Here is a 24,648-nt window from a genome sequence, read left to right as displayed (position 1 = left end):
GAGCAGGTTCGAGGGTCCATATGGTGGTCTACTGCTCCTGTTTCTTATGTTTCCCCATCACTGATGTTAGGATGACTGGCTTGTAGCTACTGGGTTTATTCCCCTCCCCTTTTTTGAACATTTTCAGTTCTCCAGTCCTCTGGCACCACCCCCCTATCCAAGGATGATTGGAAGATTGTGGCCAGAGCCTCTGCAATTTCCACCCTTCCTTCCCTCAGTGACCTGGGGTGCATCCCATCTGGACTAGGTGACTTTTCTACTTTGAATGCACCCAAACTTTTAAGTATCTCCTCTTTATCTATTTTTATCCTATCCAATTTCTCTGCTACCTTCTCTTTTACTGTGACATTGGCAGCATCCTCTTCTTTCGTCAAGACAGATGTGAAGTACTCATTTAGTACCTCAGCCGTACCCTCTGCATTGTGTTTTATTTGCTTGTAATTTGCCCTCCTTCTGGTGAGGTGATCCAGTTGTGTATCTGAACCAAGAGAGGTGGTCTGATACAGCAAGTTATGAGATAGAAGCAGAAGATACAGACTCAAATTAGAAAGAAGGAACTAACTTGCATTTATATAGTGCTTTTCATGACCTCAGGATGATCCAAAGCATTTTACAGCCAATGAAGTACTTCTGAAATTGGAAGATACAATTTTTTAGGAACAGAAAAGGCCATTAGCCCCAACCAGCTTGACCCCTTTTGATAGGTCACTCTCACTTACCTGCCTCCTAACCGTGTCCCTGAATCTCTCTCTCCAGAAATACATCTAATTGTCCCTTAGTCCACTTCAGTACCTGTTTCCTTGTTAATCTTTCCAAACTCAGTGCAAATGTTCTATCCAACTTCCGTCCTTGGTCCCAACTTTCTAATTTTTAATTTATGCAGAACGATATTGTGATCCTTTGCAATTTGCCTAGATGAATTTAGTCAATTCCTTTCATGAGCTTGAAGAGTTCGATTAGGGCACTTTGAAATCTCCTCTTCTCCAAAGAAAAGTAGTTCAACTTCCTTAACCTTCCCTCCTATCTTAAATTCCTGATAACCAGAATCATCTTCATTGCTTGCCTCATTGGTGAGGACAAAACATATGGTGAGTGGGTAAAGGGAAAGAAAGGAAGAGCTTGCCTTTATATTGCACTTTTCACAACCTCAGGACATCCCAAAATACTTCACAGCCAATGAAGTATTTCTGAAGTCTAGTCATTGTGTAATGTAGGTAAATTCAGCAGCCAATTTACACACAGCAAGCTCCCACAAACAACAATGAGATAAATGACCAGATAATCGGTTTTAATGATGTTGGTTGAAGGATAAACTGAACAGTGAGGAGAACTCCCCTGCTCTTCAAATAGTGCCTTGGGATCTTTTACATTCACCTGAGAGTGCAGACAGGGCCTCGGTGTAATGTCTCACCCGAAAGACGGCACCTCCGACCATGCAGTGCTCCCTCAGTACGGCACTGGGAGTGTCAGCCTAGATTATGTGCTCTGGTCTCTGGATTGGAGCTTGAACTCGTGACCTTCTGACTCAGACGAGAGTGCTACCGCTGAGCGATGCCTAACACCAAATCGTAAGATGTTAAGTGAAATATAGAAACAGAGGGACTTTGGTGTGCAGCTACATAGATAATTAAAGGTGACAATGCAAGTAGGTTAGGCCATTAAAAGGCAACATGAGCCCTTGTTTTTGTATCTAGAAGCATGCATTACAAAGAAGAACAAAGATTGTAGGCAGTAATGGATCACTAACCTTGCCAGCTGCAGCAACAAATAGGAAGTAAAATAGAGAGGAAAAACATAACGGAAGAGTTTTGATAGCAACAAAGTAATTTGATAGTAACAAAAATGTAGATCTTGTAAGAAACTTTTGTATTTTTTTTCTCTCATTGTGTGAAGTATAAAAAGCCATTTTGGTAGAAGTTGGTTACTTGGATCTCTTTTTTACATATCTGAACATTTTTAAATATACATATCTCACTTTTATAGTATTATAAGAGGCAGTAATTGACCGTACTTTTAGACTCATACTGCACATGCTGTGCAACCTGTTACCTGTTACCTTCCGAATTGAAACAGCAGGGGCGTGCTTTTAAAACCCAGTCCCCACTCACAACCGAACTGTCAATGGCATGATTTAACCAGGCCTTGGACTGGGACAGACCATTAGAACCGTAGAATGATACAGCACAGAAGGAGGCCATTTGGCCCATCGTGCCTGTGCTGGCTCTTTGAAAGAGCTATCCAATTAGTCCCATTCCCCTGCCCTTTCCCCATAGCCCTGCACATTTATCCCCTTCAAGTATTTATCCAATTCCCTTTTGAAAGTTACTATTGAATCTGCTTTCACCACCCTGTCAGGCAGTGCATTCCAGATCATAACAACTCGCTGTGTTTAAAAAAAAAAAATCTCAGTTCTACTTGGCCTCTTCTGTTATTCGGATTATGTTTCAATTCATTGTAGCCGTGTGCTCGTGTTTTTTTTGTAACGTGACTGTTTGTTTATTTGTGACACAAGCAGTTGGTGTTCTTGTGTCATTGTGGTGTACACTCCAGTTCCTACTCTCGGCAGTGTGAAGCCTCGACTGCTCAGCCAGCTGAGGAGCCAGGTTGTTGGGAGTCTTGAGCTCAAAACTGGGAGCCTTTACAAGGAATGTTTAAGGCCTTGCAGTAGTGACTTTTTTTAATGTCTGCACTCAAGTCTCTTATGTTAAAATATTTTACAAGGAATGTCTTGGGTACATTTGGGCTGTAACATAAGGTCAGGATTTTGATGGTTATGCATTACTTTGTTGCTGTCAAAACCCTTCAGCTGTGTTTTAGCCTTGTAGCACAAACACAGTTTGTTTCTTCGCATCTGTCTTTTCAATTTAATAAAAAGGTGAGACAGTAATGAAGCATTTTTGTCTTAAGTTTTAACTTGATATAGGTTAAGGATTGTGGAATCGAGGCGGGTAGATGGAGTTAAGGTACAGATCAGCCATGATCTAATTGAATGGGGGAACAGGCTCGAGGGGCTGAATGGCCAACTCCTGTTCCTGTGTTTTGTTCCTTAAGTTCAGTCACGTTAAATAAGGAGCTAAAAACCCACGGCGCTTATAGAAACCATGTCCTGGCCTAATCTGATGCGATGTTACCAGGACCACCCCATTATTTCTAGGCAGTTTGCTTAAGGAAGGAGCTGGCCACGTAATTCAAAAACAAACATACTGTCGTTTGCTGATCTCCCGTGGTGTTGCACGTGGGAGTTAAGACCAAGTGTAGCCTTCAGATGAAGCTAGGTTCGAGGGCAAGGACAATTGGACCAGGGCGCACAGATGTCATTCCGTCCATATTTTAAAATAATTCGTTCTGTCCATCTCTTCATTTACTATACTTTGATTTTATATTATTATTTAGAGTTAAATTGCAAAACGTGTCGCAGCTTGGGAAGCAGAGTAGAGTTAGTTGCAGCAAAGGGGTTTCCCTGTGGTACAGATTGAGGACTGGGAGATGCAAATCGGAGACACTACAGCAGCACCACTGTCGGGAGAGTATATCATCAGTTTAAATATGCCCATGATTAATGTGGACATAAGAATTAATAATGGGGATATAAAGTTGACACAAAAGTGTCTCAAAAAGGTAATAAGGATTTTGTAGACAGGAAGATTTTTAGATGCGCGCCTGATTGGCAGCTCCTTTTCAATTATTTAAATTCAACAATACCTAGTAACTGTTCCAGGGGTATTTTCTGACCTGCACTTTTCAAATCAACGAGTTTTATGAAACATACGAAAATAACAAGCAGGAAAGGCTGCCCCATGCTCATGATGGCCGGAGCATCACAACTGGACCCTTCCTACCCGCCCCCACCTCCGCATCCATGTAACCTCCCGGGAGAGGCAGAAAGACCCCAGGGCCAATAAGGGAAAAAAAAACTCTGGAAAATATATCTCCGACCCCCACCTCAGGAGATCAAGAGTTTTCTCTGTCCATCTGACATTTCCAAAATATGAGATAAGGAGACCGCTCTAGTAGTTTAATCTGAAAATAATTATTCTATAAGAAGTCTGGATTACAATTAGTTTAGCATGGAACTATTTATTTTCTATTATGCAAGGAGTTAGCAAAGTTTAAGAACTATTGTGAAAGTATATGTTGTGTTTCTCCCATTTATTCGCTTGGTCATTTACTGTTCAATAAGTGAGTTTGGCAGTTGCATTCTAAACCAAGGTCCAATGTGGTATCATTCTCGAAGACAGGGAGGATGCTATGGAGGCACAGGCTAGAACCAGTAGCTAAAGCTAAAGTAAACTCTTCAGCTTAGGAGTAAAGATACACAAATCACTAAAGGTAGCGATGCAGGTTAATAAGGCCATAAAAAAAAAAGCAAACAAAGCACTGGGCTTCATTTCTAGAGGGATAGAGTTGAAAAGCGGAGAGGTTGTGTTGGACTTGTGTGGAACCTTGGTTAGACCCCACTTTGAGTACTGTGCACAGTTCTGGTCTCCATATTATAAAAAGGATATAGAGGCAATGGAGGTGGTGCAAAAAGGACTTGTAGGGATAATATCAGAACTGAGAGGTAATACCTATCAGGGAAGACTGGACAGGCTGGGGCTCTTTTCTCTAGAAAAGAGAAGGCTGAGGGGTGACCTGATAGAGGCCTTTAAGATTATGAAAGGGTTTGATAGGGTAGATGTAGAGAAAATGTTTCCACTTGTGGGGGAGGCCATAAATATAAAATAGTCACTGATAAATCCATAGGGAATTCGGGAGAAACTTCTTTACTCAGCGATTGGTTAGAATGTGGAAATCTCTGCCGTAATGAGTAGTTGAGGTGATTAGCATAGATGCATTTAAGGGGAAACTAGATAAACACATGAGGGAGAAAAGAATAGAAGGATATGCTGATAGAGTTAGATGAAGAGGGGTTGGAGGAGGCTTGTGTGGAGCATAACGCCGGGATAGACCTGTTGGGCTGAATGGCCTGTTTTTGTGTGTGAATTCTATGTAATGTAATATGTAATGTTGTTACGTTGGAGTTTAAACAGTGACTGTTGGCTGTTGGGGCCCTATGTAAAGTGAGCTTCTAAGGGGAGCAGTCTCAATCCACTTCTTAGTGGGCATGGCCCCACAACACAGAACTGCCCCCTAATTGGAAATCTCACTTCGGCCACAGCTGGTGTAGGAAATGAAGCAAGATGTCACTCTGGTGAGGTAAGGAATGATCTTCTGAGTTTGGGTAATGTAGAGGGAGCTTCCCTTTGCATTGACACATCCTACTGCTGACCTGAGGCTGGCGATGGACGTCCAAAATGGAAGGTGCTCCACAACGCAGCAGCTTGATGCACCCAACATGACAGAGGAGGGGCGGGGGGGAGATTTTAAATGAACAGATGTTTACCGGCTTCTTGATCCGGTGATGCTGGAGTTGGCGGACATGTTCAAGGAGGGGATGCTTTGATCCGCACAAGTTCTCCTCAGCGATGTGATCGTTCACAACACCAAATAAGATGGAACAAATCGGAAGTAAAGTCCGTGCCATTCTGCAAAAGCTCCTTTTTTTTTTTACAATCGCAAAGTACCAAGCCAACAGAGGAGGTTGGAAATTGTGCTCACTGCAATTTATGCCAAGTAAGCTGGGGATTCAGACCTGTCAAGTGTCTCGCGTTGGGTACAAGCCCTGCATTTTAAGTCTCTGCTGTGCTGTCATGTGTAAATTTTGTAAACTTCATGTCAAACCGCTGAGCTAATCCAGCACATTACACTGTGACAATGAGCTGTAAAGCTAATCAAGATTGACTGATCCTCACAGTAAAACCTTACTCTATGGATTGCTGCTTACATCAACTCCCAACCCAGCCCGTCACCCCCCCCGCCCCACCACCTGCACTTCAGTGGCAAACGGAATAGTCAGGGCACGAGTGCGACTGGGGTGTGGGGACCCCAAGCGGGGAACTCGGGCCAATTTAACTCCCGAGCCTCATTTTAATTTTCCAGATCAGACGCCCGCCTGAAGCTGGTGGGAATGACGCGATGGCTGGTGGGAGGGAGCGGAAAATCGAGGGGCACTAGGCTGCTGCCAGGGACTCAGAAGTGGTCGTCTTGACAAGAATCTGTCTAGTTCCTTCTCGAAATCCATTACGGTTTCTTGTTCCACCATCTGTGCCGGTAATCTGTTCCACATACATACCGCCCTTTTAGTAAAAGAAAAGTTCTTCCTGCATTTCCTATTTTCTATTTGTCGTCCTTTAATTTATAAATAAGACAGGTATTTGTTCAAACCTTCCACGAGGGGGTTCTGGTATCCATTACAGTTATGTTCATTGCAGCTTTGATAGGAGTGAGGGCAGAGTGCTGACCAGTGCAAGTCCCTTGGGGAGAAAAAGCAAATGGGTTAGACAGGGTTATGTAAGGAAGGGATTTCTGCTTCATTGTTTAAAAAGTTTGATTCATGAATGATGAAGCTCCAAATTGTGGGAAATTCCAGTTCTGAGATCATTTTGGTTTACCAGCCGAACTTTTGTACACTTTTTAAAAAAAAACTAATGGTGTGAGGGAAATGTTGGAGGAGGTTCGGGTGTCCCAATAAACCACAGGAATAAAGACCGAGGGGTTCGGAACAGAATCCGAGCTCCAAATATGTCTTTTTAAAAAAGAACAAATGTCATGAACTCACCCAGACTCAGGATTCGGATTCGAAGAATGAAGGGGGAAGCTGGGAGATACAGTTTCATATAAGAACATGGGATGTTTTAGCACAAATGGTTATTGAGGCAGAAACAATAACATAATTTAAAAGGGAATTGGATTAGTGTTTGGAAAGAACTAATAGAAAAGGATACAGAGGAATGGGATTAGTCGATAGTTGCAATTCTGATATTGTTCCCTTGGCGCTCATTCTGATGTAGCACAGAAATTGATGTGCCCGTCGTACTTGTGTATGTGTGAGATGTGCTCTCGTCCTCACTCTCGTGCTCTTTCTTGCTCTTTCCCCCTCTCCCCTAAGACAGTGCTGTCTCTGGTAATTCGCACAGTTACAGATCGATGGTCTGGTCAGTACAGGGCACAGCCAATACGGTGATGGGTTCAAATAACAGGGCGTTCAAGGTCCAAATGAGGCAATTAGGAGGAAGAATGAAATTCAGGCAGAACCATTTCATAGAACCACAGAGTAAATTACCAGGGATGGATATTGGTGAATGGGGTCAGAAGACAGTTGGAGGTGATGCTGGATGGAAATGGAATTGAGGGGTACGGTGGTTAAATGGGGTGGTAGTCAACTGAAAAGGACGTTTAATGACGTTTCCTCTTCCTAATGCTTCTTTGTAGCAATATTTCCAGTTAATTGTCTTCACTTCATAGAATGCCAAGATATTAACTGACCAGTATTTTCATTTTCAGTCTGCACACATGAATTTCCAGAAGTGCAGGGGGCAATGCTTTTTTTTTATTCGTTCATGGGATGTGGGCGTCGCTGGCGAGGCCGGCATTTATTGCCCATCCCTAATTGCCCTTGAGAAGGTGGTGGTGAGCTGCCGCCTTGAACCGCTGCAGTCCGTGTGGTGAAGGTTCTCCCACAGTGCTGTTAGGAAGGGAGTTCCAGGATTTTGACCCAGCGACCTTGTGTAGCAGTGCTTGTGCAGCGAGCAGTGCCTGGGTAACAGTGCAGTGAGCAGCAGTGAGAAATGTTGTGCCTGTGTAACAGAGTTGGTCTGGTGAAACGGAGTCGTAGCAATCAGCATTTCTGAACAATTTGCCCTTGCGCGTGTTCTGCGGTTCAGTGTGTTCCTGTGATTAATGCCACCCTGCCTTGTGTGGAGTTGAGTGCAGTGACTGCAGTTTGCTTTTGGGTTAATTCTGGTTAATCTGATCTTTTACAGAACGATGATCAAACCGAAACTTCATTCAAGCCAAAGAGAAGTTTCTTTGCTGCCAGAGACCTGTACATGTACCGCCATGGCTACCCAGTAAGAGTCCACCCTGCAGCTCCCAGCATACACTCACTTACACTGCGCCCACAGTGTGTACGATGCTAATATCATTACTGTAAACTAATTCTGTCCTTCAGCTTTCCCTCCCCACCTCTCCTAACTGTGGTGACACGCTCTGGGAACAAATGGCCGTTCTTTGTTCTGGGCTCCACACTTTAGGAAGAACATCAAGGCCTTGGAGAGGGCGACGAGGAGATTTGCCAGAATGGTACCAGGGATGAGGGACATCAGTTATGTGGAGAGACTGGAGAAGCTGGGATTGTTCTCCTTAGAGCAGAGAAGGTTAGGGTGGAGATTTAATAGAGGTGTTCAAAATTTTGAGGGGTTTTGATAAAGTACATAAGGAGAAACTACTTCCACTGGCAGGAGGGTCGGTAACCAGAGGTCAAAGATTCAAGGTACTTGGCAAAAAAGCCATGGGGGAGATGAGGAGAAATGTTTTTCCTCAGAGAGTTGTTACGATCTGGAACGCATAGCCTGAAAGGGTGGTGGAAGCAGATTCAGTAATAACTTCCAATAGGGAATTGGATAAACACTTAAAAAAAGAAAAATTTACAGGGTTATGGGGAAAGAGCAGAGGAGTGGGACTAATTGATAGCTCTTTTTAAGAGCCGGCACAGGCACGATGGGCCGAATGGCCTCCTTCAGAGCTGTATGATTCTATGATTTGTGTGTGATCCGATCGTGTCAGTGGGCCATTTGTTCGTGGGAGGCATTGTCACTGAGCCTGATCCTGTTCTCATGTGACACTTATAAAGTGCAGCTGTACAGCAAGTGGGAACAGGACCTGTGGTTTATTTACCCCTTTCTGTAGCCCTGGGATACTAATTGTAGATCCCCTCCTTGGACCAGGTAACTGAGCACAGACCAGGGATCACCTATTGAGACCAGGTAACTGAGCACAGACCAGGGATCACCTATTGAGACCAGGTAACTGAGCACAGACCAGGGATCACCTATTGAGACCAGGTAACTGAACACAGACCAGGGATCACCTATTGAGACAATCTCAAAACTTGCTGATGATACAGAAGTAGGGCTTTTGAAAAATAACAAGGACTGTAAAATCCTTCCAGATGATATAGGCAGGTTAGTGAAATGGGCAGGCAGTCCAGCTATTTTGTTTTGGTTTAATTTTGAAAAATACCCAGGTTTATTGAATTCAATTTCACAATTTGCTATGGTGGAATGAAGTCACAGCCTCTGAGGTACTAGTCCAGTACCACTGCCACTAGACCACCATATCGGTGCAAGGAGATAAAGCCATAAAAAAGGCCAAAGGAATTTGGGGTTCATAAATAAGGGCAGAGAGAGTATAAGAGTAAACTAACTGTACAAGGCATTGGTTGGGCCACAGTTTGAGTACTATGTGCAGTTTTGGGTGTCCCATCATAGAAAGGACACAAAAGCCTTAGAGAGTGTCCAGTGGAGATGCCACGGGTGGGGAAACTACAGTTAAGGGGAGTAACTTGAGATTCTAGGACTATTTCCACTAGAGCAGAGAAGGCCAAGAGAAGATTTAATAGAGATTTTTAAAAAAATTATGAAATGCTTTGCCACAGGTTGTGGTTGAGGCAGAGAAATTGGACAACTGTTTGAAGTAGAGGAACAGACGGTGCTATGGGGAGAGAGCAGGAGAGAGAGATTGTGTGCGCGCTGTGCGTCTGTGTATGTCATGATCAGACTTTGGTGTCATGCCCTCATTGCTCAGGCTTATGATATGAAGAATGACCACCTGGCGGAGGTCAGAGGGCAACTGATGCCCTACCAACTGCACTCCAACATGAGTCTATCCCTTCAGGAGAGAAGGGGAGGAAGTGAGTTGTCTGGGGAGAAGGTAATTATGATTCCAAAGTAATAAGCAATGCTTGAGTTTGAGTTTAGCAATGAAGTAAGTTGACTACTTTCTGTTTCCTCTACATCAAAATTGACTCTGCTGGATATTGTCTTCCAAGGATTGGCTGACACTTCAGAAGTATTGTGTGGTTTGTGCAAATGTAGAAAAATGCTTTTGTTTTCTTTTTGTTCTGGGGAATGTTTAGTGTTGTACGTAATATAACAGCATCAAGAGCTGGATCAGAGGCTGGGTATTCTGTGGCGAGTGACTCACCTCCTGACTCCCCAAAGCCTTTCCATCATCTGCAAGGCACAAGTCAGGAGTGTGATGGAATATTCTCCACTTGCCTGGATGAGTGTAGCTCCAACACTCGAGAAGCTCAACACCATCCAGGACAAAGCAGCCCGCTTGATTGGCACCCCATCCACCACCCTAAACATTCACTCCCTCCACCTCCGGCGCACCGTGGCTGCAGTGTGTACCATCCACAGGATGCACTGCAACAACTCGCCAAGGTTTTTTTGACAAACCTGCGACCTCTACCACCTAGAAAGACAAGGGCAGCAGGCGCATGGAAACACCGCCTGCACGTTCCCCTCCAGCTCACACACCATCCCGACTTGGAAATATATCGCCGTTCCTTCATCGTTGCTGGGTCAAAATCCTGGAACTCCCTTCCTAACAGCACTGTGGGAGAACCTTCACCACACGGACTGCAGCGGTTCAAGAAGGCGGCTCACCACCACCTTCTCAAGGGCAATAAATGCTGGCCTTGCCAGTGATCCCCACATTCCATGAATGATTGATTTTTTTTTTAATCCTGAGGAATGAGCCAAGAACGAAGCAGATTTAAGCTCTGATTTGCTTTCCCCTTCAAGGATTCTCCCCAGACCGTCACCTACTCCAGGTGAGAGGACAGGCCTCTCGATCCAACTGCTAGTAAATACCGGAGAGGATCCTAGCTCATTAACTCCCCTCGTGTAGGCACGGTTGAGAATGGAAACTCGGTGTGTGGGCTTCTGGGTTCGAATATACATTGTTGGCGCAGTGGGCTGGTGCTCTGACAGTCTGCACTATTATATCTCCTCTAACTCAGATCTTCTGCTTTTAAAGAGAGCAGTAACGGATAAAGTACAATTGAAACGAGTGACAGTAGTGGCCGTGGAGCGGGAATGTAGTGTGTGTTTAACTTGTTTGTGACTTATACCCAGGCAAAATCACGAGAAACCAAACTCTTCAGCACTTATGCTAATCTCAAGTTTTACATGAAGGAGATTCCCTTTAAACCGGATGGTAAGTGGAGAGGTCTATAGATAGCAGGCTCCGTATTGGCTCTGGATACAAGGTGTTCAGGAAAGATAGGGAAGGAAAAAAAGGAGGGGGTGGGGTGACTGTATTGATTAAGGAGAATATTGCAGTGCTGGAGAGAGAGGATGTCCTTGAGGGGTCAAGGACAGAATCAATTTGGTTAGAGTTAAGAAACAACAGAGGTGTTATTACATTACTGGATGTATTCTATAGGCCACCAACTAGTGGGAAGGATATAGAGAAGCAAATTTGTAGGGAAATTACAGAGAGGTTCAAGAACCATAGAGTAGTGATAATGGGGGACTTCAACTATCCTAATATGGACCGGAATAGTAATAACGTAAAGGACAAAGAGGGGGAGGAATTTCTGAAGTGTGTTCAGAAGAACTTTCTTGATCAGTGTGTTTCAAGCCCAACAAGGAAGGAGGCATTGCTGGATCTGGTTCAGGGGAATGAGGTGGGTTAAGTGGAGCAAGTGTCAGTGGGGAAACATTTAGGGAACAGTGATCATAACATCATAAGGTTTAGATTAGTTATGGAGAAAAACAAAGAGCAATCTACAGTTTAAAAAAAAACAATTAATTGGAGGAGGGCCAATTTCAGTGGTTTGAGAACGGATCTGGCCCGGGTAAATTGGAATCAAAGATTGGCAGGCAAAACTGTAATTGAACAGTGGGCCGGCCTTTAAAGAGGAGATGGTTCGGGTACAGTCTAGGTACATTCCCACAAGGGGGAAAGGTAGGGCAACTAAAGCCAGAGCTCCCTGGATGATGAAAGAGATAGAGAGTAAGATAAAGCAGAGAAAGGGGGTGTATGACAGATGTCAGGTTGATAATACAAGTGAGAACCAGGCTGAATATAGAAAGTACAGAAGAGAAGTGAAAAAGGAAATAAGAGGGGCAAAGAGAGAGTATGAGAATAGACCGGCAGCTAACATAAAAGGGAATCCAAAAGTCCTCTATAGACATAAATAGTAAACGGCTAGTGAGAGGTGGGATGGGGCCGATTAGGGACCAAAAAGGAGATCTGTGCATGGAGGCAGAGGGCATGGCTGAAATACTAAATGAGTACTTTGCATCTGTCTTTACCAAAGGAAGAAGATGCTGCCAAAGTCACAGTAAAAGGAGGTAGTTGAGATACTGGATGGGCTAAAAATTGATAGAGGGAGTACTAGAAAGGTTGGCTGTACTTAAACTAAATAAGTTACCTGGTACAGGTGGGATTCATCCTAGGTTGCTGAGGGAAGTAAGGGTGGAAATTGCAGAGGTGCTGGCCATAATCTACCAATCCTTGTTAGATATGGGGGTGGTGCCAGAGGACTGGAGAATTGCAAATGTTACACCCTTGTTCAAAAAAGGGTGTAAGGATAAACATTGCAACTACAGGCCAATCAGATTAACCTCTGTAGTGGGGAAGCTTTTAGAAAATTAATAGTCACTTGGACAAGTGTGGATTAATAAAGGAAAGGCAGCACGGATTTGTTAAAGGCAAATCATGTTTAACTAACTTGATTGAGTTCCTTGATGAGGTAACAGAGAGGGCTGATGAGGGCAATGTGGTTGATGTTGTGTATATGGACTTTCAAAAGGAGTTTGATAAATAGCATTGTCAGCAAAATTGAAGCCCATGGAATAAAAGGGGCAGTGGCAGCATGGATATGAAATTGGCTAAGTGACAGGAAACAGTAGTGGTGAACAGTTGTTTTTTGGACAGGAGGAAGATATACAGTGGTGTTCCCCAGGGATTGGTACTGGGACCACTGCTTTTTTTGATATATATTAATGACTTGGACATGGGTGTACAGGGCACAATTTCAAAATTTGCAGCTGACACAAAGCTTGGAAGTGTAGTAAACAGTGAGGAGGATAGTAATAGACTTCAAGAGGACATTGATAGGATGGTGGAATGGGCGGACTCATGACAGATAAAATTTAACGCAGAGAAGTACGAAGTGATACATTTTGGCAGGAAGAATGAGGAGAGGCAATATAAATAAATAGTACAATTCTAAAGGGGGTGCAGGAACAGAGACCTGGGGGGTATATATGTGCACAGCACTTTGAAGATGGCAGGACAGGTTGAGAAAGCGGTTAAAAAAGCGCACAGGATCCTGGGCTTAATAAGTAGAGGTATAGAGTACAAAAGCAAGGAAGTTATGTTGAACCTTTATAAAACACTGGATCAGCCACAACTGGAGTATTGTGTCCAATTCTGGGCACCACACTTTAGGAAGGATGTGAAGGCCTTAGAGAGGGTGCAGAAGAGATTCACTAGAATGGTTCCAGGGTTGAGGGACTTCAGTTACGTGGATAGAAGCTGGGGTTGTTCTTCTTAGATCAGAGAAGGTCGAGAGGAGATTTGATAGAAGTGTTCAAAATCATGAAGGGTTTAGATAAAGTAAATAAAGAAAAATTATTCCCATCGGTGGAAGGGTTGAGAACCAGAGGACACAGATTTAAGGTGATTGGCAAAAGAATCAAAGGCGACATGAGGAGAAACTGTTTTATGCAGCGAGTAATTATGATCTGGAATGCGCTGCCTGAAAGGGTGGTGGAAGTAGACTCAAATAGTGGCTTCCAAAAAGGAATTGGATAAATACTAGAAAAGTAAAAATTTGCAGGGCGACGGGAAAAGAGCGGGATTGGGACTATAACTGCATTGCTCTTACAAAGAGCCGGCACGGGCTCGATGGGCCGAATGGCCTCCTTCTGTGCTGTAACCATTCTCTGATCAACAGAGATAATTCTGCCACTGGAAACAGTTTCTCCTTATTTACTCTATCAAAACTGTTTATGATTTTGAACACCTCTATCAAATCTCCCCTTAACCTTCTCTGTTCTAAGGAGAACAACTGCACATAACTGAAGTCCCTCATCCTTGTACCATTCTAGTAATCTCTTCTGCGCCCTCTCTAAGGCCTTGCCATCCTTCTTAAAGTGTGGTGCCCAGAATTGAACACAATACTCCAGCTGAGGCCTAATCAGTGTTTTATAAAGGTTTAGCATAACTTCCTTGCTGTTGTACTCTATGCCTCTGTTTATACAGCCCAGGATCCCGTATGCTTTTTTAACAGCCTTCTCAACTTGTCCTGCCACCTTCAAAGATTTGTGTACGTGCACCCCCAGGTCTCTCTCTTCCTGCACCCCCTTTAAAATTGTACCATTTAGTTTTTATTGCCTCTGCTCATTCTTCCTACCAAAATGTATCACTTCACAATTCTCTGCTTTAAATTTGATCTGCCATGCGTGTGCCCATTTCACCAGTCTGTCTGAGTCCTCCTGAAGTCTGTTACTATCCTCCTCATTGTTTACTACGTTTTTGAATTTTGTGTCATCTGCCAACTTAGTAATTATGCCCTTTATACCCAAGTCCATGTCATTAATATATATCAAAAATACTTAGTTAACTCGTCTGAAATGAAAACCATTTTTTCTTTGTCTGAAATATTTTGCATATTCACTGATTCAGCCTGTTTTACAAAGGATTTACAGCACAGAAACAGGCCATTTGACCCAACTGGTCTATGTTGGTGTTTATGCTCCACACGAGCCTCCTCCCACCCCTCTTCATCTGACCCTATCAGCATATCCTTCTATTCCTTTCTCTCCAATGTACTTATCTAGCTTCCCCTTAAATGTATCTATGCTATTCGCCTCAACCACTCCTCGTGGTAGCAAGTTCCACATTCTCACCACTCTCTGGGTAAAGAAGTTTCTCCTGAATTCTTTATTGGATTTATTAGTGACTATCTGATATTTATGACCCCTAGTTCTGGTCCCACAAGTGGAAACATCTCTACATCTCCCCTATCAAACCCTCTCATAATCTTAAAGACCTCTATTAGGTGACCCCTCGGCCTTCTCTTTTCTATTGATGATAATAGCCCAGCCTATTTAGTCTTTCCTGATAGTTATATCCACTCAGTTCTGGTATCATTCTTGTAAATCTTTTTTGCACCTTCTCTAGTGCCTCTAATATATATCTCGAGTGTTTGGTTTTTATATATATATTTTGTGTACAGGTGTTTACATCGATGAAATCCTCACCAAGTGGAAAGGAGACTATGACAAGCTGGAACACAACCACACCTATATCCAATGGTTGGCTTCTTCTTTTTGACTCTAGCAACTGATTGTTTGAGTTTTGCCTCCACTTGGCGTGCAATTTGTAACTAATTTCTTGTATTGATAAACTAGGCTGTTCCCACTGCGAGAACCGGGGCTAAACTGGCACGCTGAGGAACTGACCACCGAGGAGATTAAGGTCATTTCGACAGCTTTAAATTGGATTGAATGTCTGGTCTCTCTTTCTCCCTGCCCCCTTGCCCTTTATTTTTGTCCCTTCCTCTACTGAGCAGCTGACTCTTGCTGGGGGGCACAGGTGGATAGGCATCAGCCGCCCATTGTACCAACACTTTTGTGACGTGCCCAGATAGTAAGGGCAGCGGGCCATTCGACTGTAGGGGGCATCACGGCCAAGCCTGATCCTGTCCTCATCCAACATCTAAGCAAGTGCACTTTCCAGCAGGTGGGATTGGGATTAGGATCGGGATTGGGATCAGGACTGGGACTTCCTCTCTCTTCTTCCTCCCTCCCTCCCTCCCCCCCCCCCCCCCCCCCCCAGCAATACCAAAGCCACGGGAAGCATCCTTGTATATACCTTGGGTCAGATAATTTAAACCTACTGTCCTCAATCTGTATGGCTTGGTACCACACCATGTGTCTCACTGAAGCATCAGCAGAGCACTGTCATTTAAGCAGGAGTTTAAAAAACACACACACACGTACACTTGTATACACACACACACGTACACTTGTATACACACACACACGTACACTTGTATACACACACACGTACACTTGTATATACACACACACACACACACACACGTACACTTGTATACACACACACACACACACACACACACACACGTACACTTGTATACACACACACACGTACACTTGTATACACACACACACGTACACTTGTATACACACACACACACACACGTACACTTGTATACACACACACACACACACACGTACACTTGTATACACACACACACACACACACACACACGTACACTTGTATACACACACACACACACACACACACACACGTACACTTGTATACACACACACACACACACACACACACACGTACACTTGTATACACACACACACACACACACACACACACACACACACACGTACACTTGTGTATACACACACACACACACACACGTACACTTGTATACACACACACACACACGTACACTTGTATACACACACACACACACACACACATACACTTGTATACACACACACACACACACCTGTACACTTGTATACACACACACACACACACACACACACACACACACACACACGTACACTTGTATACACACATGCACACAGGTATGCATACATTCGTACATGTGCACTTATGATTCTTGCTTCAATTCATTTCTTCCTACAGAGATGTTTATTTTTTGGGCATCAGATATTTTTTAAAAAGATGAATTAATGAAGGTTGGAAAAATATTTAGTTGTCAGGGTTTTCTTAAAATAAAAGAGTATTTGCCAGGAAACAGAATACAACCTATTTTAGTGGTAGGTGAGGTGCTAATTCCTCCTTTATGTTCCAGACTGTTAAATCTGATTATGAAATCTGTGGGCAGTGTAGAAACTCTGCACATTGGCTCCGGGCCATAGATGGGTCACGTCAGCAGCTGAGGAGTGGCGTTGTTAGCAAAGTCCTTCTTAGACACAGACTGGTGTAATGTGTGTGGGGGCAGGGACTGGTGTAATGTGTGTGGGGGAGGTGATTGAAGTGAGGACTCACTGAATTAAATGTGCTCAAACTCAAAACTGATTTGGAACCAAATCAGTGTTTCTCATATTAAATATTTTTTCTGCCTTTTTTTATAGGAATTTCTTAAAACTAAGAAAGCAAAAAGCAACTATCTCCAGGTGTATGAAATTATGCTGGATTTTTTCGGAATGAAACTAGAGGACAAGAGCACGGGGAGTGTGACTCGAGCGTCGAACTGGAAAGAACGATTTCAGCACCTGAATGAGTAAGTGTCTGAGGAATTGGTGTCTCCTCCGTGTAGGTTGCACAAACACAACTGAATATCAAATAGATGGAAACCGAATCTTTGCAGGTCAAACGCCCCCGTGTTGCAGGTCAAACGCCCCCGTGTTGCAGGTCAAACGCCCCCGTGTTGCAGGTCAAACGCTCCTGTGGAAAATGAGGGAGATGGAAAGCTGTGCCCACCTCCCTACAACCTCATCTTCTGATGACAAAGGAACTCTTCTTCAATTGTTCCCCCTCCCTAAAATATGCTTGAAGAACTGTTCTTTCAAGTTGTGTCTCCCCTCCCTCTGAGACTGGTCAGGTTTGAAGTCTCAAATCCAGTACATGGCATCATTAGAACCCCATTTCTCTCAATAGATCAGTTATATTATCTCTCTACTAGCTCCCCAGAGAGAACGTTCTTTTAAGCTGAAGGAAAAATAGACTATCTTTGCCTACGGTCCCTGGAAAGGTCCATCTCCCAGACTCTTCTACCCTCTCAGCTAAAGGACTATCAGAACTGACGGGGTTTACACCTGAACCATTAACTCATCTGTTCTCTCAACAACAACAACTTGCATTTATTTAGCACCTTTAATGTAATAGAACGTCCCAAGGGGCTTCACAGGAGCGATTATCAAACAAAATTTGACACCGAGTCACCTAAGGAGATGTTAGGACAGGTGACCAAAAACTTGGTCAAAGAGAGAGGTTTTAAGGAGCGTCTTAAAGGAGGAGCAAGAGAGAGAAGGGGAGAAGTTTAGATGGGGATTTCCAGAGCTTAGGGCCTAGGCAGCTGAAGGCATGGCCGCCAATGACGGAGCAATTAAAATCGGGGATGTGCAAGAGGCCAGAATTGGAGGAGCGCAGAGTCCTCGAAGGGTTGTAGGGCTGGAGGAGGTTACAGAGATGGGGAGGAACGAGGCCATGGAGGGATTTGAAACAAGGATGAGAATTTTAAAATCGAGGCGTTCCCGGACCGGGAACCAATGTAGGTCAGCGAGCACAGGGAAGATGGGAGAACAGGACTTGGTGCGAGTTAGGATATGGGCAACAGAGTTTTGGATGAGCTCAAGTTTATGGAGGGTGGATAATGGGAGGCCGGCCAGGAGAGCATTGGAATAGTCGGGTCTAGAGGTAACAAAGGCATGGATGAGGGTTTCAGCAGCAGATGTGCTCAGGCAGAGGCGGAGATGGGTGATGTTACGGAGGAGAAAGGAGGCAGTCTTGATGATGGAGCGGATAGGGGGTCAGAAGCTCATCTCGGGGTCAAATAGGACTCAAAGTTTACGAATGATCTAGTTCATGATTCAGAGAGTAGCCAGGGAGAGGGATGGAGTCAGTGACTGGGGAACAGAGATGTTGACTGACCTGCTGTGTGTTTCCAGCAGATTCCGTTTTTGTTTCATTAACAATTGTTTGTTCGGGTGTTACTGAGTTTCTCCTTGGGGCATCCTCCATTATTTTAGGACTCTTTGGCTTCAGGGTTACTCGACTGAAAGAAAGAACAAAGAACTTGCATTTATACAGTGCCTTTCATGACCTCAGGATGTCCCAAAGAGCTTTACAGCCAGTGAAGTACTTTTAAAGTGTAGTCACTGTTGTAATGCAGAAAACACAGCAGTCAATTTGTGAACAGCAAGGTCCCACAAACAGCAATATGATGACCAGATAATCTGTTTCAGTGACGTTTGTTAAGGGATAAATATTGGCCAGGACTCCGGGAGAACTTCCTTGCTCCCCTTCAAAATATTTTCGAGAGCTTTTTAAAGTCCATCTGAGAGGGCAGACTGGTCCTCGGTTTAACATCTCATCCGAGAGACGACACCTCTGACAGTGCAGCACTCCCTCGGTACTGCACTCAACCGTCGGCCTAGGTTTTGTGCTCAAGTCTCTGGAGTGGGACTTGAACCCACAACCTTCTGACTCGGGTGAAAATGCTGCCACTGAGCCAACGATTACATTGTTCGGAAAGCAATATTGATTCTCTAATACTCTGGCTTACAATTCATATTTGGTTGGTATGTGATACTTACTCATTTCCATTTTGTCTTTTTTTTAAGGTCCCAGCACAATTATCTAAGAATCACTCGCATTTTAAAAAGTCTGGGGGAGTTTAAGTTTGAGAGCTTCCAAATTCATCTGGTGCGGTTCCTGCTGCACGAGGCTTTAGTTGAGGAGACTCTGCCCAACATGTTGCACAGTGCTTTGGAATATTTCGTCTACACAATAAAATCCAGGAAGGAGAGACGGAAGTTCTTGCGCTTTGCCCAGCACCATTATAAACCACCCGAGAACTTTGTCTGGGGACCCCTTAGGAAGGAGGCGTCAGGAGACAGAAATGTCGTTACGAAGTTGTCCTCTGTATCGGAGAAGAGCCCATCCAGTCAAGAGAAGAGCCGACGCAACACCATGCTCGATGGATCGAGAAACAGTGTTGTAGCTCCAGTCGAGGGAGAGTCGGCCTCATCTACTGAGACCGGTCCAGGAACTGGCAAACAGCAGAAGGGTCAAACCGACGATCAGGGCAGTGCCGAGGCGGAAGCTGATACGGCGAAGAATAAAAGAAGCTTCAAAGGGAAGGGTGACAATCAGGCGACGAAGCCCAAAATGCCATCCAAATCTGAGGACACTGGCACCCAAGCTTCCCAGAGCCCGGCTAAGAATGTAGAGGACATTGACTCAACGGAGACGAAGAGTTAAGAGTTCCACAAGGACATTCTTACTTAAGACAGTCGTAGATCAAGGCCGCAGTCCCGCCAGCTGCTGGAGTTGGTGTTCAAAGGCAGGCCTTGAGCCTGAGCTCTCTGACTGACCTTTTATCGAATGCTCTTTGCTCCTCCATGCTCTGCCAATGGGCAGGCTACTGATTGTATTTTTTTAATGTCTCTGACAATGTGTAAAAGAGGCCGAATGTTTACATGACTTGAGACCCAGTTGGATAACATTGACCGGGTGAATGCTAAACAAAGCGAATAGCGTATCGGGAGTTCCTCGGATTTTAGTAAGTGTTTGCTCTTCTCCTGTTTTTGTAAAACTGTCTAAATATACAAAGTGTAACGAGGTACGTTTGAGCTGAAAATAGGGTGCAAAACATGAAGTTTAATAACGAATAATTTGAACTTTTGTGAAAGACATAAATAGTTATGACCTTTGACAGGACATTGTTGGTGTAAATGCTTGATGCTGTTATGCACTCATCTATATATGAAAAATTATAAATAGAAAACCTGATGGTTTTTATTAGTTTTTTTTATGCTTGATATGAATTAATCAGGCTGACATTTAATGGATGTAGGAGGCCTGCTGGTAGTGATTTATATATAGAGTTGTCAACTCTGGATGTATTCACGGAGGTTTCATCAGGTGACTTCCAACCACCGCGCCCAGTCAAACATCATTTTCCCCCTCCCCCACCATTTCCAATATTTTTATAACTAATAAACGAAAATGTTCAAAACAAATGAAAAAATATCGCTATGATTTTTCTCCTGGGTTTTTTGCTCGCAGCAGTGTCTGGGAGATTAATCTTTAATTCCTGGAGACTCCAGGACAATCGTGGAGGGTTGGTGATCCTACATTTGTACCACGTGTGGTGAGCAGACCACTAACAGTTGAATATTTGCAACTCAGGAGTGATTGCCTCAATGTATTTAATACTTTGCAGTCGCGTACAGATACAGGTGGTTGCATGCAAGATGAATCAGCTGGTGACATTGGGAGGCTTTTTAATCTCCCAGGTTATGGATTTCCTAGGGGTTGTTTTTTTTTTTGCATGTCTCTCTGTCATCGACTCTGCGAGCATTTCCTAAATGAAAGACAAACGAGAGCTCATGTTCTGTTCGATCTAGTAATTCATGAATTGAAATTTAAATAAACTGCATGGTACATTTAACATAGTTTTCGTGGGTAAGACAGAAGCTGGGATTGTTCTCCTTGGAGCAGAGAAGGTTAAGGGAAGATTTAATAGTGGTGTTCAAAATCATGAAAGGTTTTGATAGCGTAAATGAGGAGAAATTGTTTCCAGCGGCAGAAGGGTCGGTAACCGGAGGGGACAGATTTAAGGTGATCGGCAAAAGAGCCAGAAGGGATAGGAGGAGAATTTTTTTTATGCAGCGAGTTGTTATGATCTATGAGGATAGATTGAGAAGATTGGGCCTATATTCTCTGGAGTTTAGAAGAATGAGAGGTGATCTCATTGAAACGCATAAGATTCTGAGAGGGCTTGACAGGGTAGATGCTGAGAGGCTCTTTCCCCTGGCTGGAGAGTCTAGAACTAGGGGGCATAGTCTTAGGATAAGAGGTCAGCCATTTAGGACTGAGATGAGAAGAAATTTCTTCACCTGGAGGGTTGTGAATCTTTAGAATTCTCTATCCCAGAGGGCTGTGGATGCAGAGTCATTGAGTATATTCAAGACTGAGATCGATAGATTTTTGGACTCTAAGGGAATCACGGGATATGGGGATCGGGCAGGAAAGTGGAGTTGAGGTTGAAGATCAGCCACGATCTTATTAAATGGCGGAGAAGACCCGAGGGGCCGTATGGCCTACTCCTGCTCCTATTTCTTATGTTCTTATCTGGAATGCACTGCCTGAAATGGCGGTGGCAGCAGATTCAATAATAACTTTCAAAAGGGAATTGGATAAATACTTGAAGGGGAAAATTTTGCATCACTATGGGAAAAGAGCAGGGGAGTGGGACTAATTGGATTACAATTGTGCCAGCACAGGCACAATGGGCTGAATGGCCTCTTTCTGTGCTGTATCATTCTATAAGAGGAAATTATTCACCTGAGGATAGAGTACAGGCCTGGCATAATATGGTTGTGTTTCTCTTCAGTGCCACATGACCCTGTCCCTTGTATGTTTTTTTTTTATGGTTAATTCAGAAGCTCCTGGACACTGATATAGGGTTTGATCTTAATCTGCTGAGCTACCTTTTCTTATTCAGTTCGCACAGTTGCATGGTCTGATCTGATTTTTGTCCGATCATTTTCTTCCCTCAGTGCCCCATTATAGATCCTGACCTGGTGCTGCTTTTTTCCCCACCGGCCACTAATCGTGCTTGAACCCCAGTCTGTACTGGTACAAACTCTATTAGAGTTTCTGTCGGTTACAGATCATGACCTGGTGTTGTTTTTATTCAGTGCGCACTGGCAGAGGCCCAGGTCCAGCCGTATTTTGGTACAAATTTAATCTAGTGTCAACTTGCTACCACATGGGAATAGTTGAGGTGGATAGCGTAGATGCATTTAAAGCTAGATAAGTACATGAGGGAGAAAAGAATAGAAGGTTATGCTGATGGGGTGAGATGAAGTAAGGTGGGAGGAGGCGCGTGTGGAGCATATACTCCAGCATAAACCAGTTGGGCTGAATGGCCTGTTTCTGTGCTGTAAATTCTATGTAATTGGCCACAATTCCACTTGGCTTTGATTAACATTGCAATGGGCTATTAAGTAGTCGATAACATTGACAGTAGTTGACTGACAGAAAGCTTTACAAGAAAAAAATTTCATTATATAACATAATTTTCTTTTATCAATTTACATTGGATTTTAGGGGAAAAATTACAGTATTTTAGAAACAATTTACATCAGATTACTAAAATAACAAGTAGTGAATTAATGACAGAACTTGCTATATAAACTTTAAAATGATGCAATTTGTGACTGTTAGACTTTTAATCCCTGTAGCAATTAGCATCTCTGTTTTGAGTAATTTTGCAGGGACAGTACTGAGCCAGAACTAATACCAGTTAGTCATCAGTATTTGGTGTTCTTTTGGTAAATCAATATTATTAACTCATATATTCTGCTCTGATTAAGATCTACAACACCTCCCCTTGCACACTGTTATCTCTTAGCAACATTTACTTTCTGTCTAATTGTTTTTATAGTGGGGGGTTTGAGCATGTGCCTAAATTTGGGGCAGGCTGATTTGAGCACTGATTTTCTGCCCTCACCAATAAGAAGCATAATGTTGGATTTCTTCAGCACTGTTAATAAGAAAGAAAGACTTGCATTTATATAGCGCCTTTCACGACCTCAGGACGTCCCAAAGCGCTTTACAGCCAATTAAGTACTTTTGAAGTGTAGTCACTGTTGTAATGTGGGAAACGCAGCAGCCAATTTGCACACAGCAAGGTCCCACAAACAGCAATGTGATAAATGACCAGATAATCTGTCTTTTTTAATGATGTCAATTGAGGGATAAATATTGGCCAGGATACCAGGGAGAAATCCCCTGCTCTCCTTCAAAATGGTGCTGTGGGATCTTTTACGTCCACCTGAGAGGTCAAACTGGGCTTCTGTTTGTTTAACGTCTAATCCGAAAGATGACGCCTCCGACTGTGCAGCACTCCCTCAGTACTGCACTGGAAAGTCGGCCTGGATTTTCCGTTCAAGTCTCTGGATTGGGATTTGAACCCACAGCCTTCTGACCCGGAGGCAGGAGTGCTACCAACTGAGCCACAGCTGAGCTGTTTACCATTTGAAGATGCTGATGAATGGAGGAATGTCCCAGAAGAGCCGCCTCTCAGATTAGCCCGTCTCCATCGAACGTCTGCAATTTTGTCAATTGTTACATTGAATTCTAGAATTTTGAGCGCGGTTTCTTTTTGATACCAAGGCTGTACCATGTGTGTGCGCTAGCAGAAAATACCAGCCTCTGGATTTGTAAAATTCAAGCAATGTATAATTGTGATTCAGTAACTCTATGGCAGTGTAATGCCAAAATTTATCAAGAGCGTGTAATTTTGTCACATATCGCTTGTTATTTTTGAAAATAAAAACTCTCAAGCAAAAGCACTGTGTCCCTCAATAATGATCTTATCCCGTGGGAAAGCATTGTATTCAGTACTCTTGACATTGAAATAGTTGAGTTAATATTTGAACCTCGAGATAAAAAGAAAATCAAGAATGCTGAAATCAAGTGGAAAATGTTGGTCAGTCGATTGGTCAGCAGCTGAAAAGGGACAGAGAGGTTACTATGAGTTAGGTGAGAAATGTCTTTGGTCCCCGCCGCAAACTCCGTTCCGTAGCCACTGACTCCAGCCCTCCCTCCACTGTCTGAGGCTGAACCAGACCGATCGCAACCTTGGCGTCCTATTTGACCCTGAGCTGAGCTTCCGACCACAAATCCGCTCCATCACCAAGACCGCCTACTTCCACCTCTGTAACATCGCCCGTCTCCGCCCCTGCCTCAGCTCATCTGCTACTGAAACCCTTATCCATGCCTTTATTACCTCTAGACTCTACTATTACAATGCTCTCCTGGCCAGCCTTCCCCCCACCCCCCCCCCCACCCGCCTTGCACCCTTCATAAATTTGAGCTCATCCAAACCTCTGCTGCCCATATCCTAACTTGCACCAAGTTTCGTTCACCCATCACCCCTGTGCTCGCTGACCTACATTGGCTCCCGGTCTGGCAACATCTCGAGTTTAAAATTCTCAT

General features: G+C 43.8%; 1 protein-coding gene and 1 long non-coding RNA gene across 2 annotated transcripts in view; one reads left to right on the top strand and one right to left on the bottom strand.

Annotated features, from left to right (window-relative positions):
* LOC137321589 (opioid growth factor receptor-like protein 1) overlaps positions 1-23,988 on the top strand; it is a 36,975-nt gene extending 12,987 nt beyond the window's left edge. Inside the window, exons 2-7 of the mRNA XM_067984028.1 lie at positions 7,863-7,949; positions 11,022-11,103; positions 15,140-15,218; positions 15,315-15,381; positions 17,049-17,197; positions 19,260-23,988. Coding sequence (XP_067840129.1) covers positions 7,863-7,949; positions 11,022-11,103; positions 15,140-15,218; positions 15,315-15,381; positions 17,049-17,197; positions 19,260-19,899 — 1,104 coding nt within the window. The 3' untranslated portion in view covers positions 19,900-23,988. The remainder of the gene's footprint in view (positions 1-7,862; positions 7,950-11,021; positions 11,104-15,139; positions 15,219-15,314; positions 15,382-17,048; positions 17,198-19,259) is intronic.
* On the bottom strand, positions 1,278-20,023 carry LOC137321590 (uncharacterized). Its single transcript, XR_010962862.1, has 3 exons — positions 19,233-20,023; positions 18,568-18,691; positions 1,278-6,353 (listed from the first exon to the last, which is right to left on the bottom strand). It is a non-coding gene; the product is annotated as an uncharacterized lncRNA (long non-coding RNA).
* Positions 23,989-24,648: the final 660 nt, after the last annotated feature.

Source organism: Heptranchias perlo, chromosome 5 (assembly GCF_035084215.1).
Source record: "Heptranchias perlo isolate sHepPer1 chromosome 5, sHepPer1.hap1, whole genome shotgun sequence".
Classification (NCBI taxonomy): Eukaryota; Metazoa; Chordata; class Chondrichthyes; order Hexanchiformes; family Hexanchidae; genus Heptranchias; species Heptranchias perlo.
Note: the sequence above shows the minus strand (reverse complement) of the source record. Positions and strands in the feature narration are given on the sequence as shown.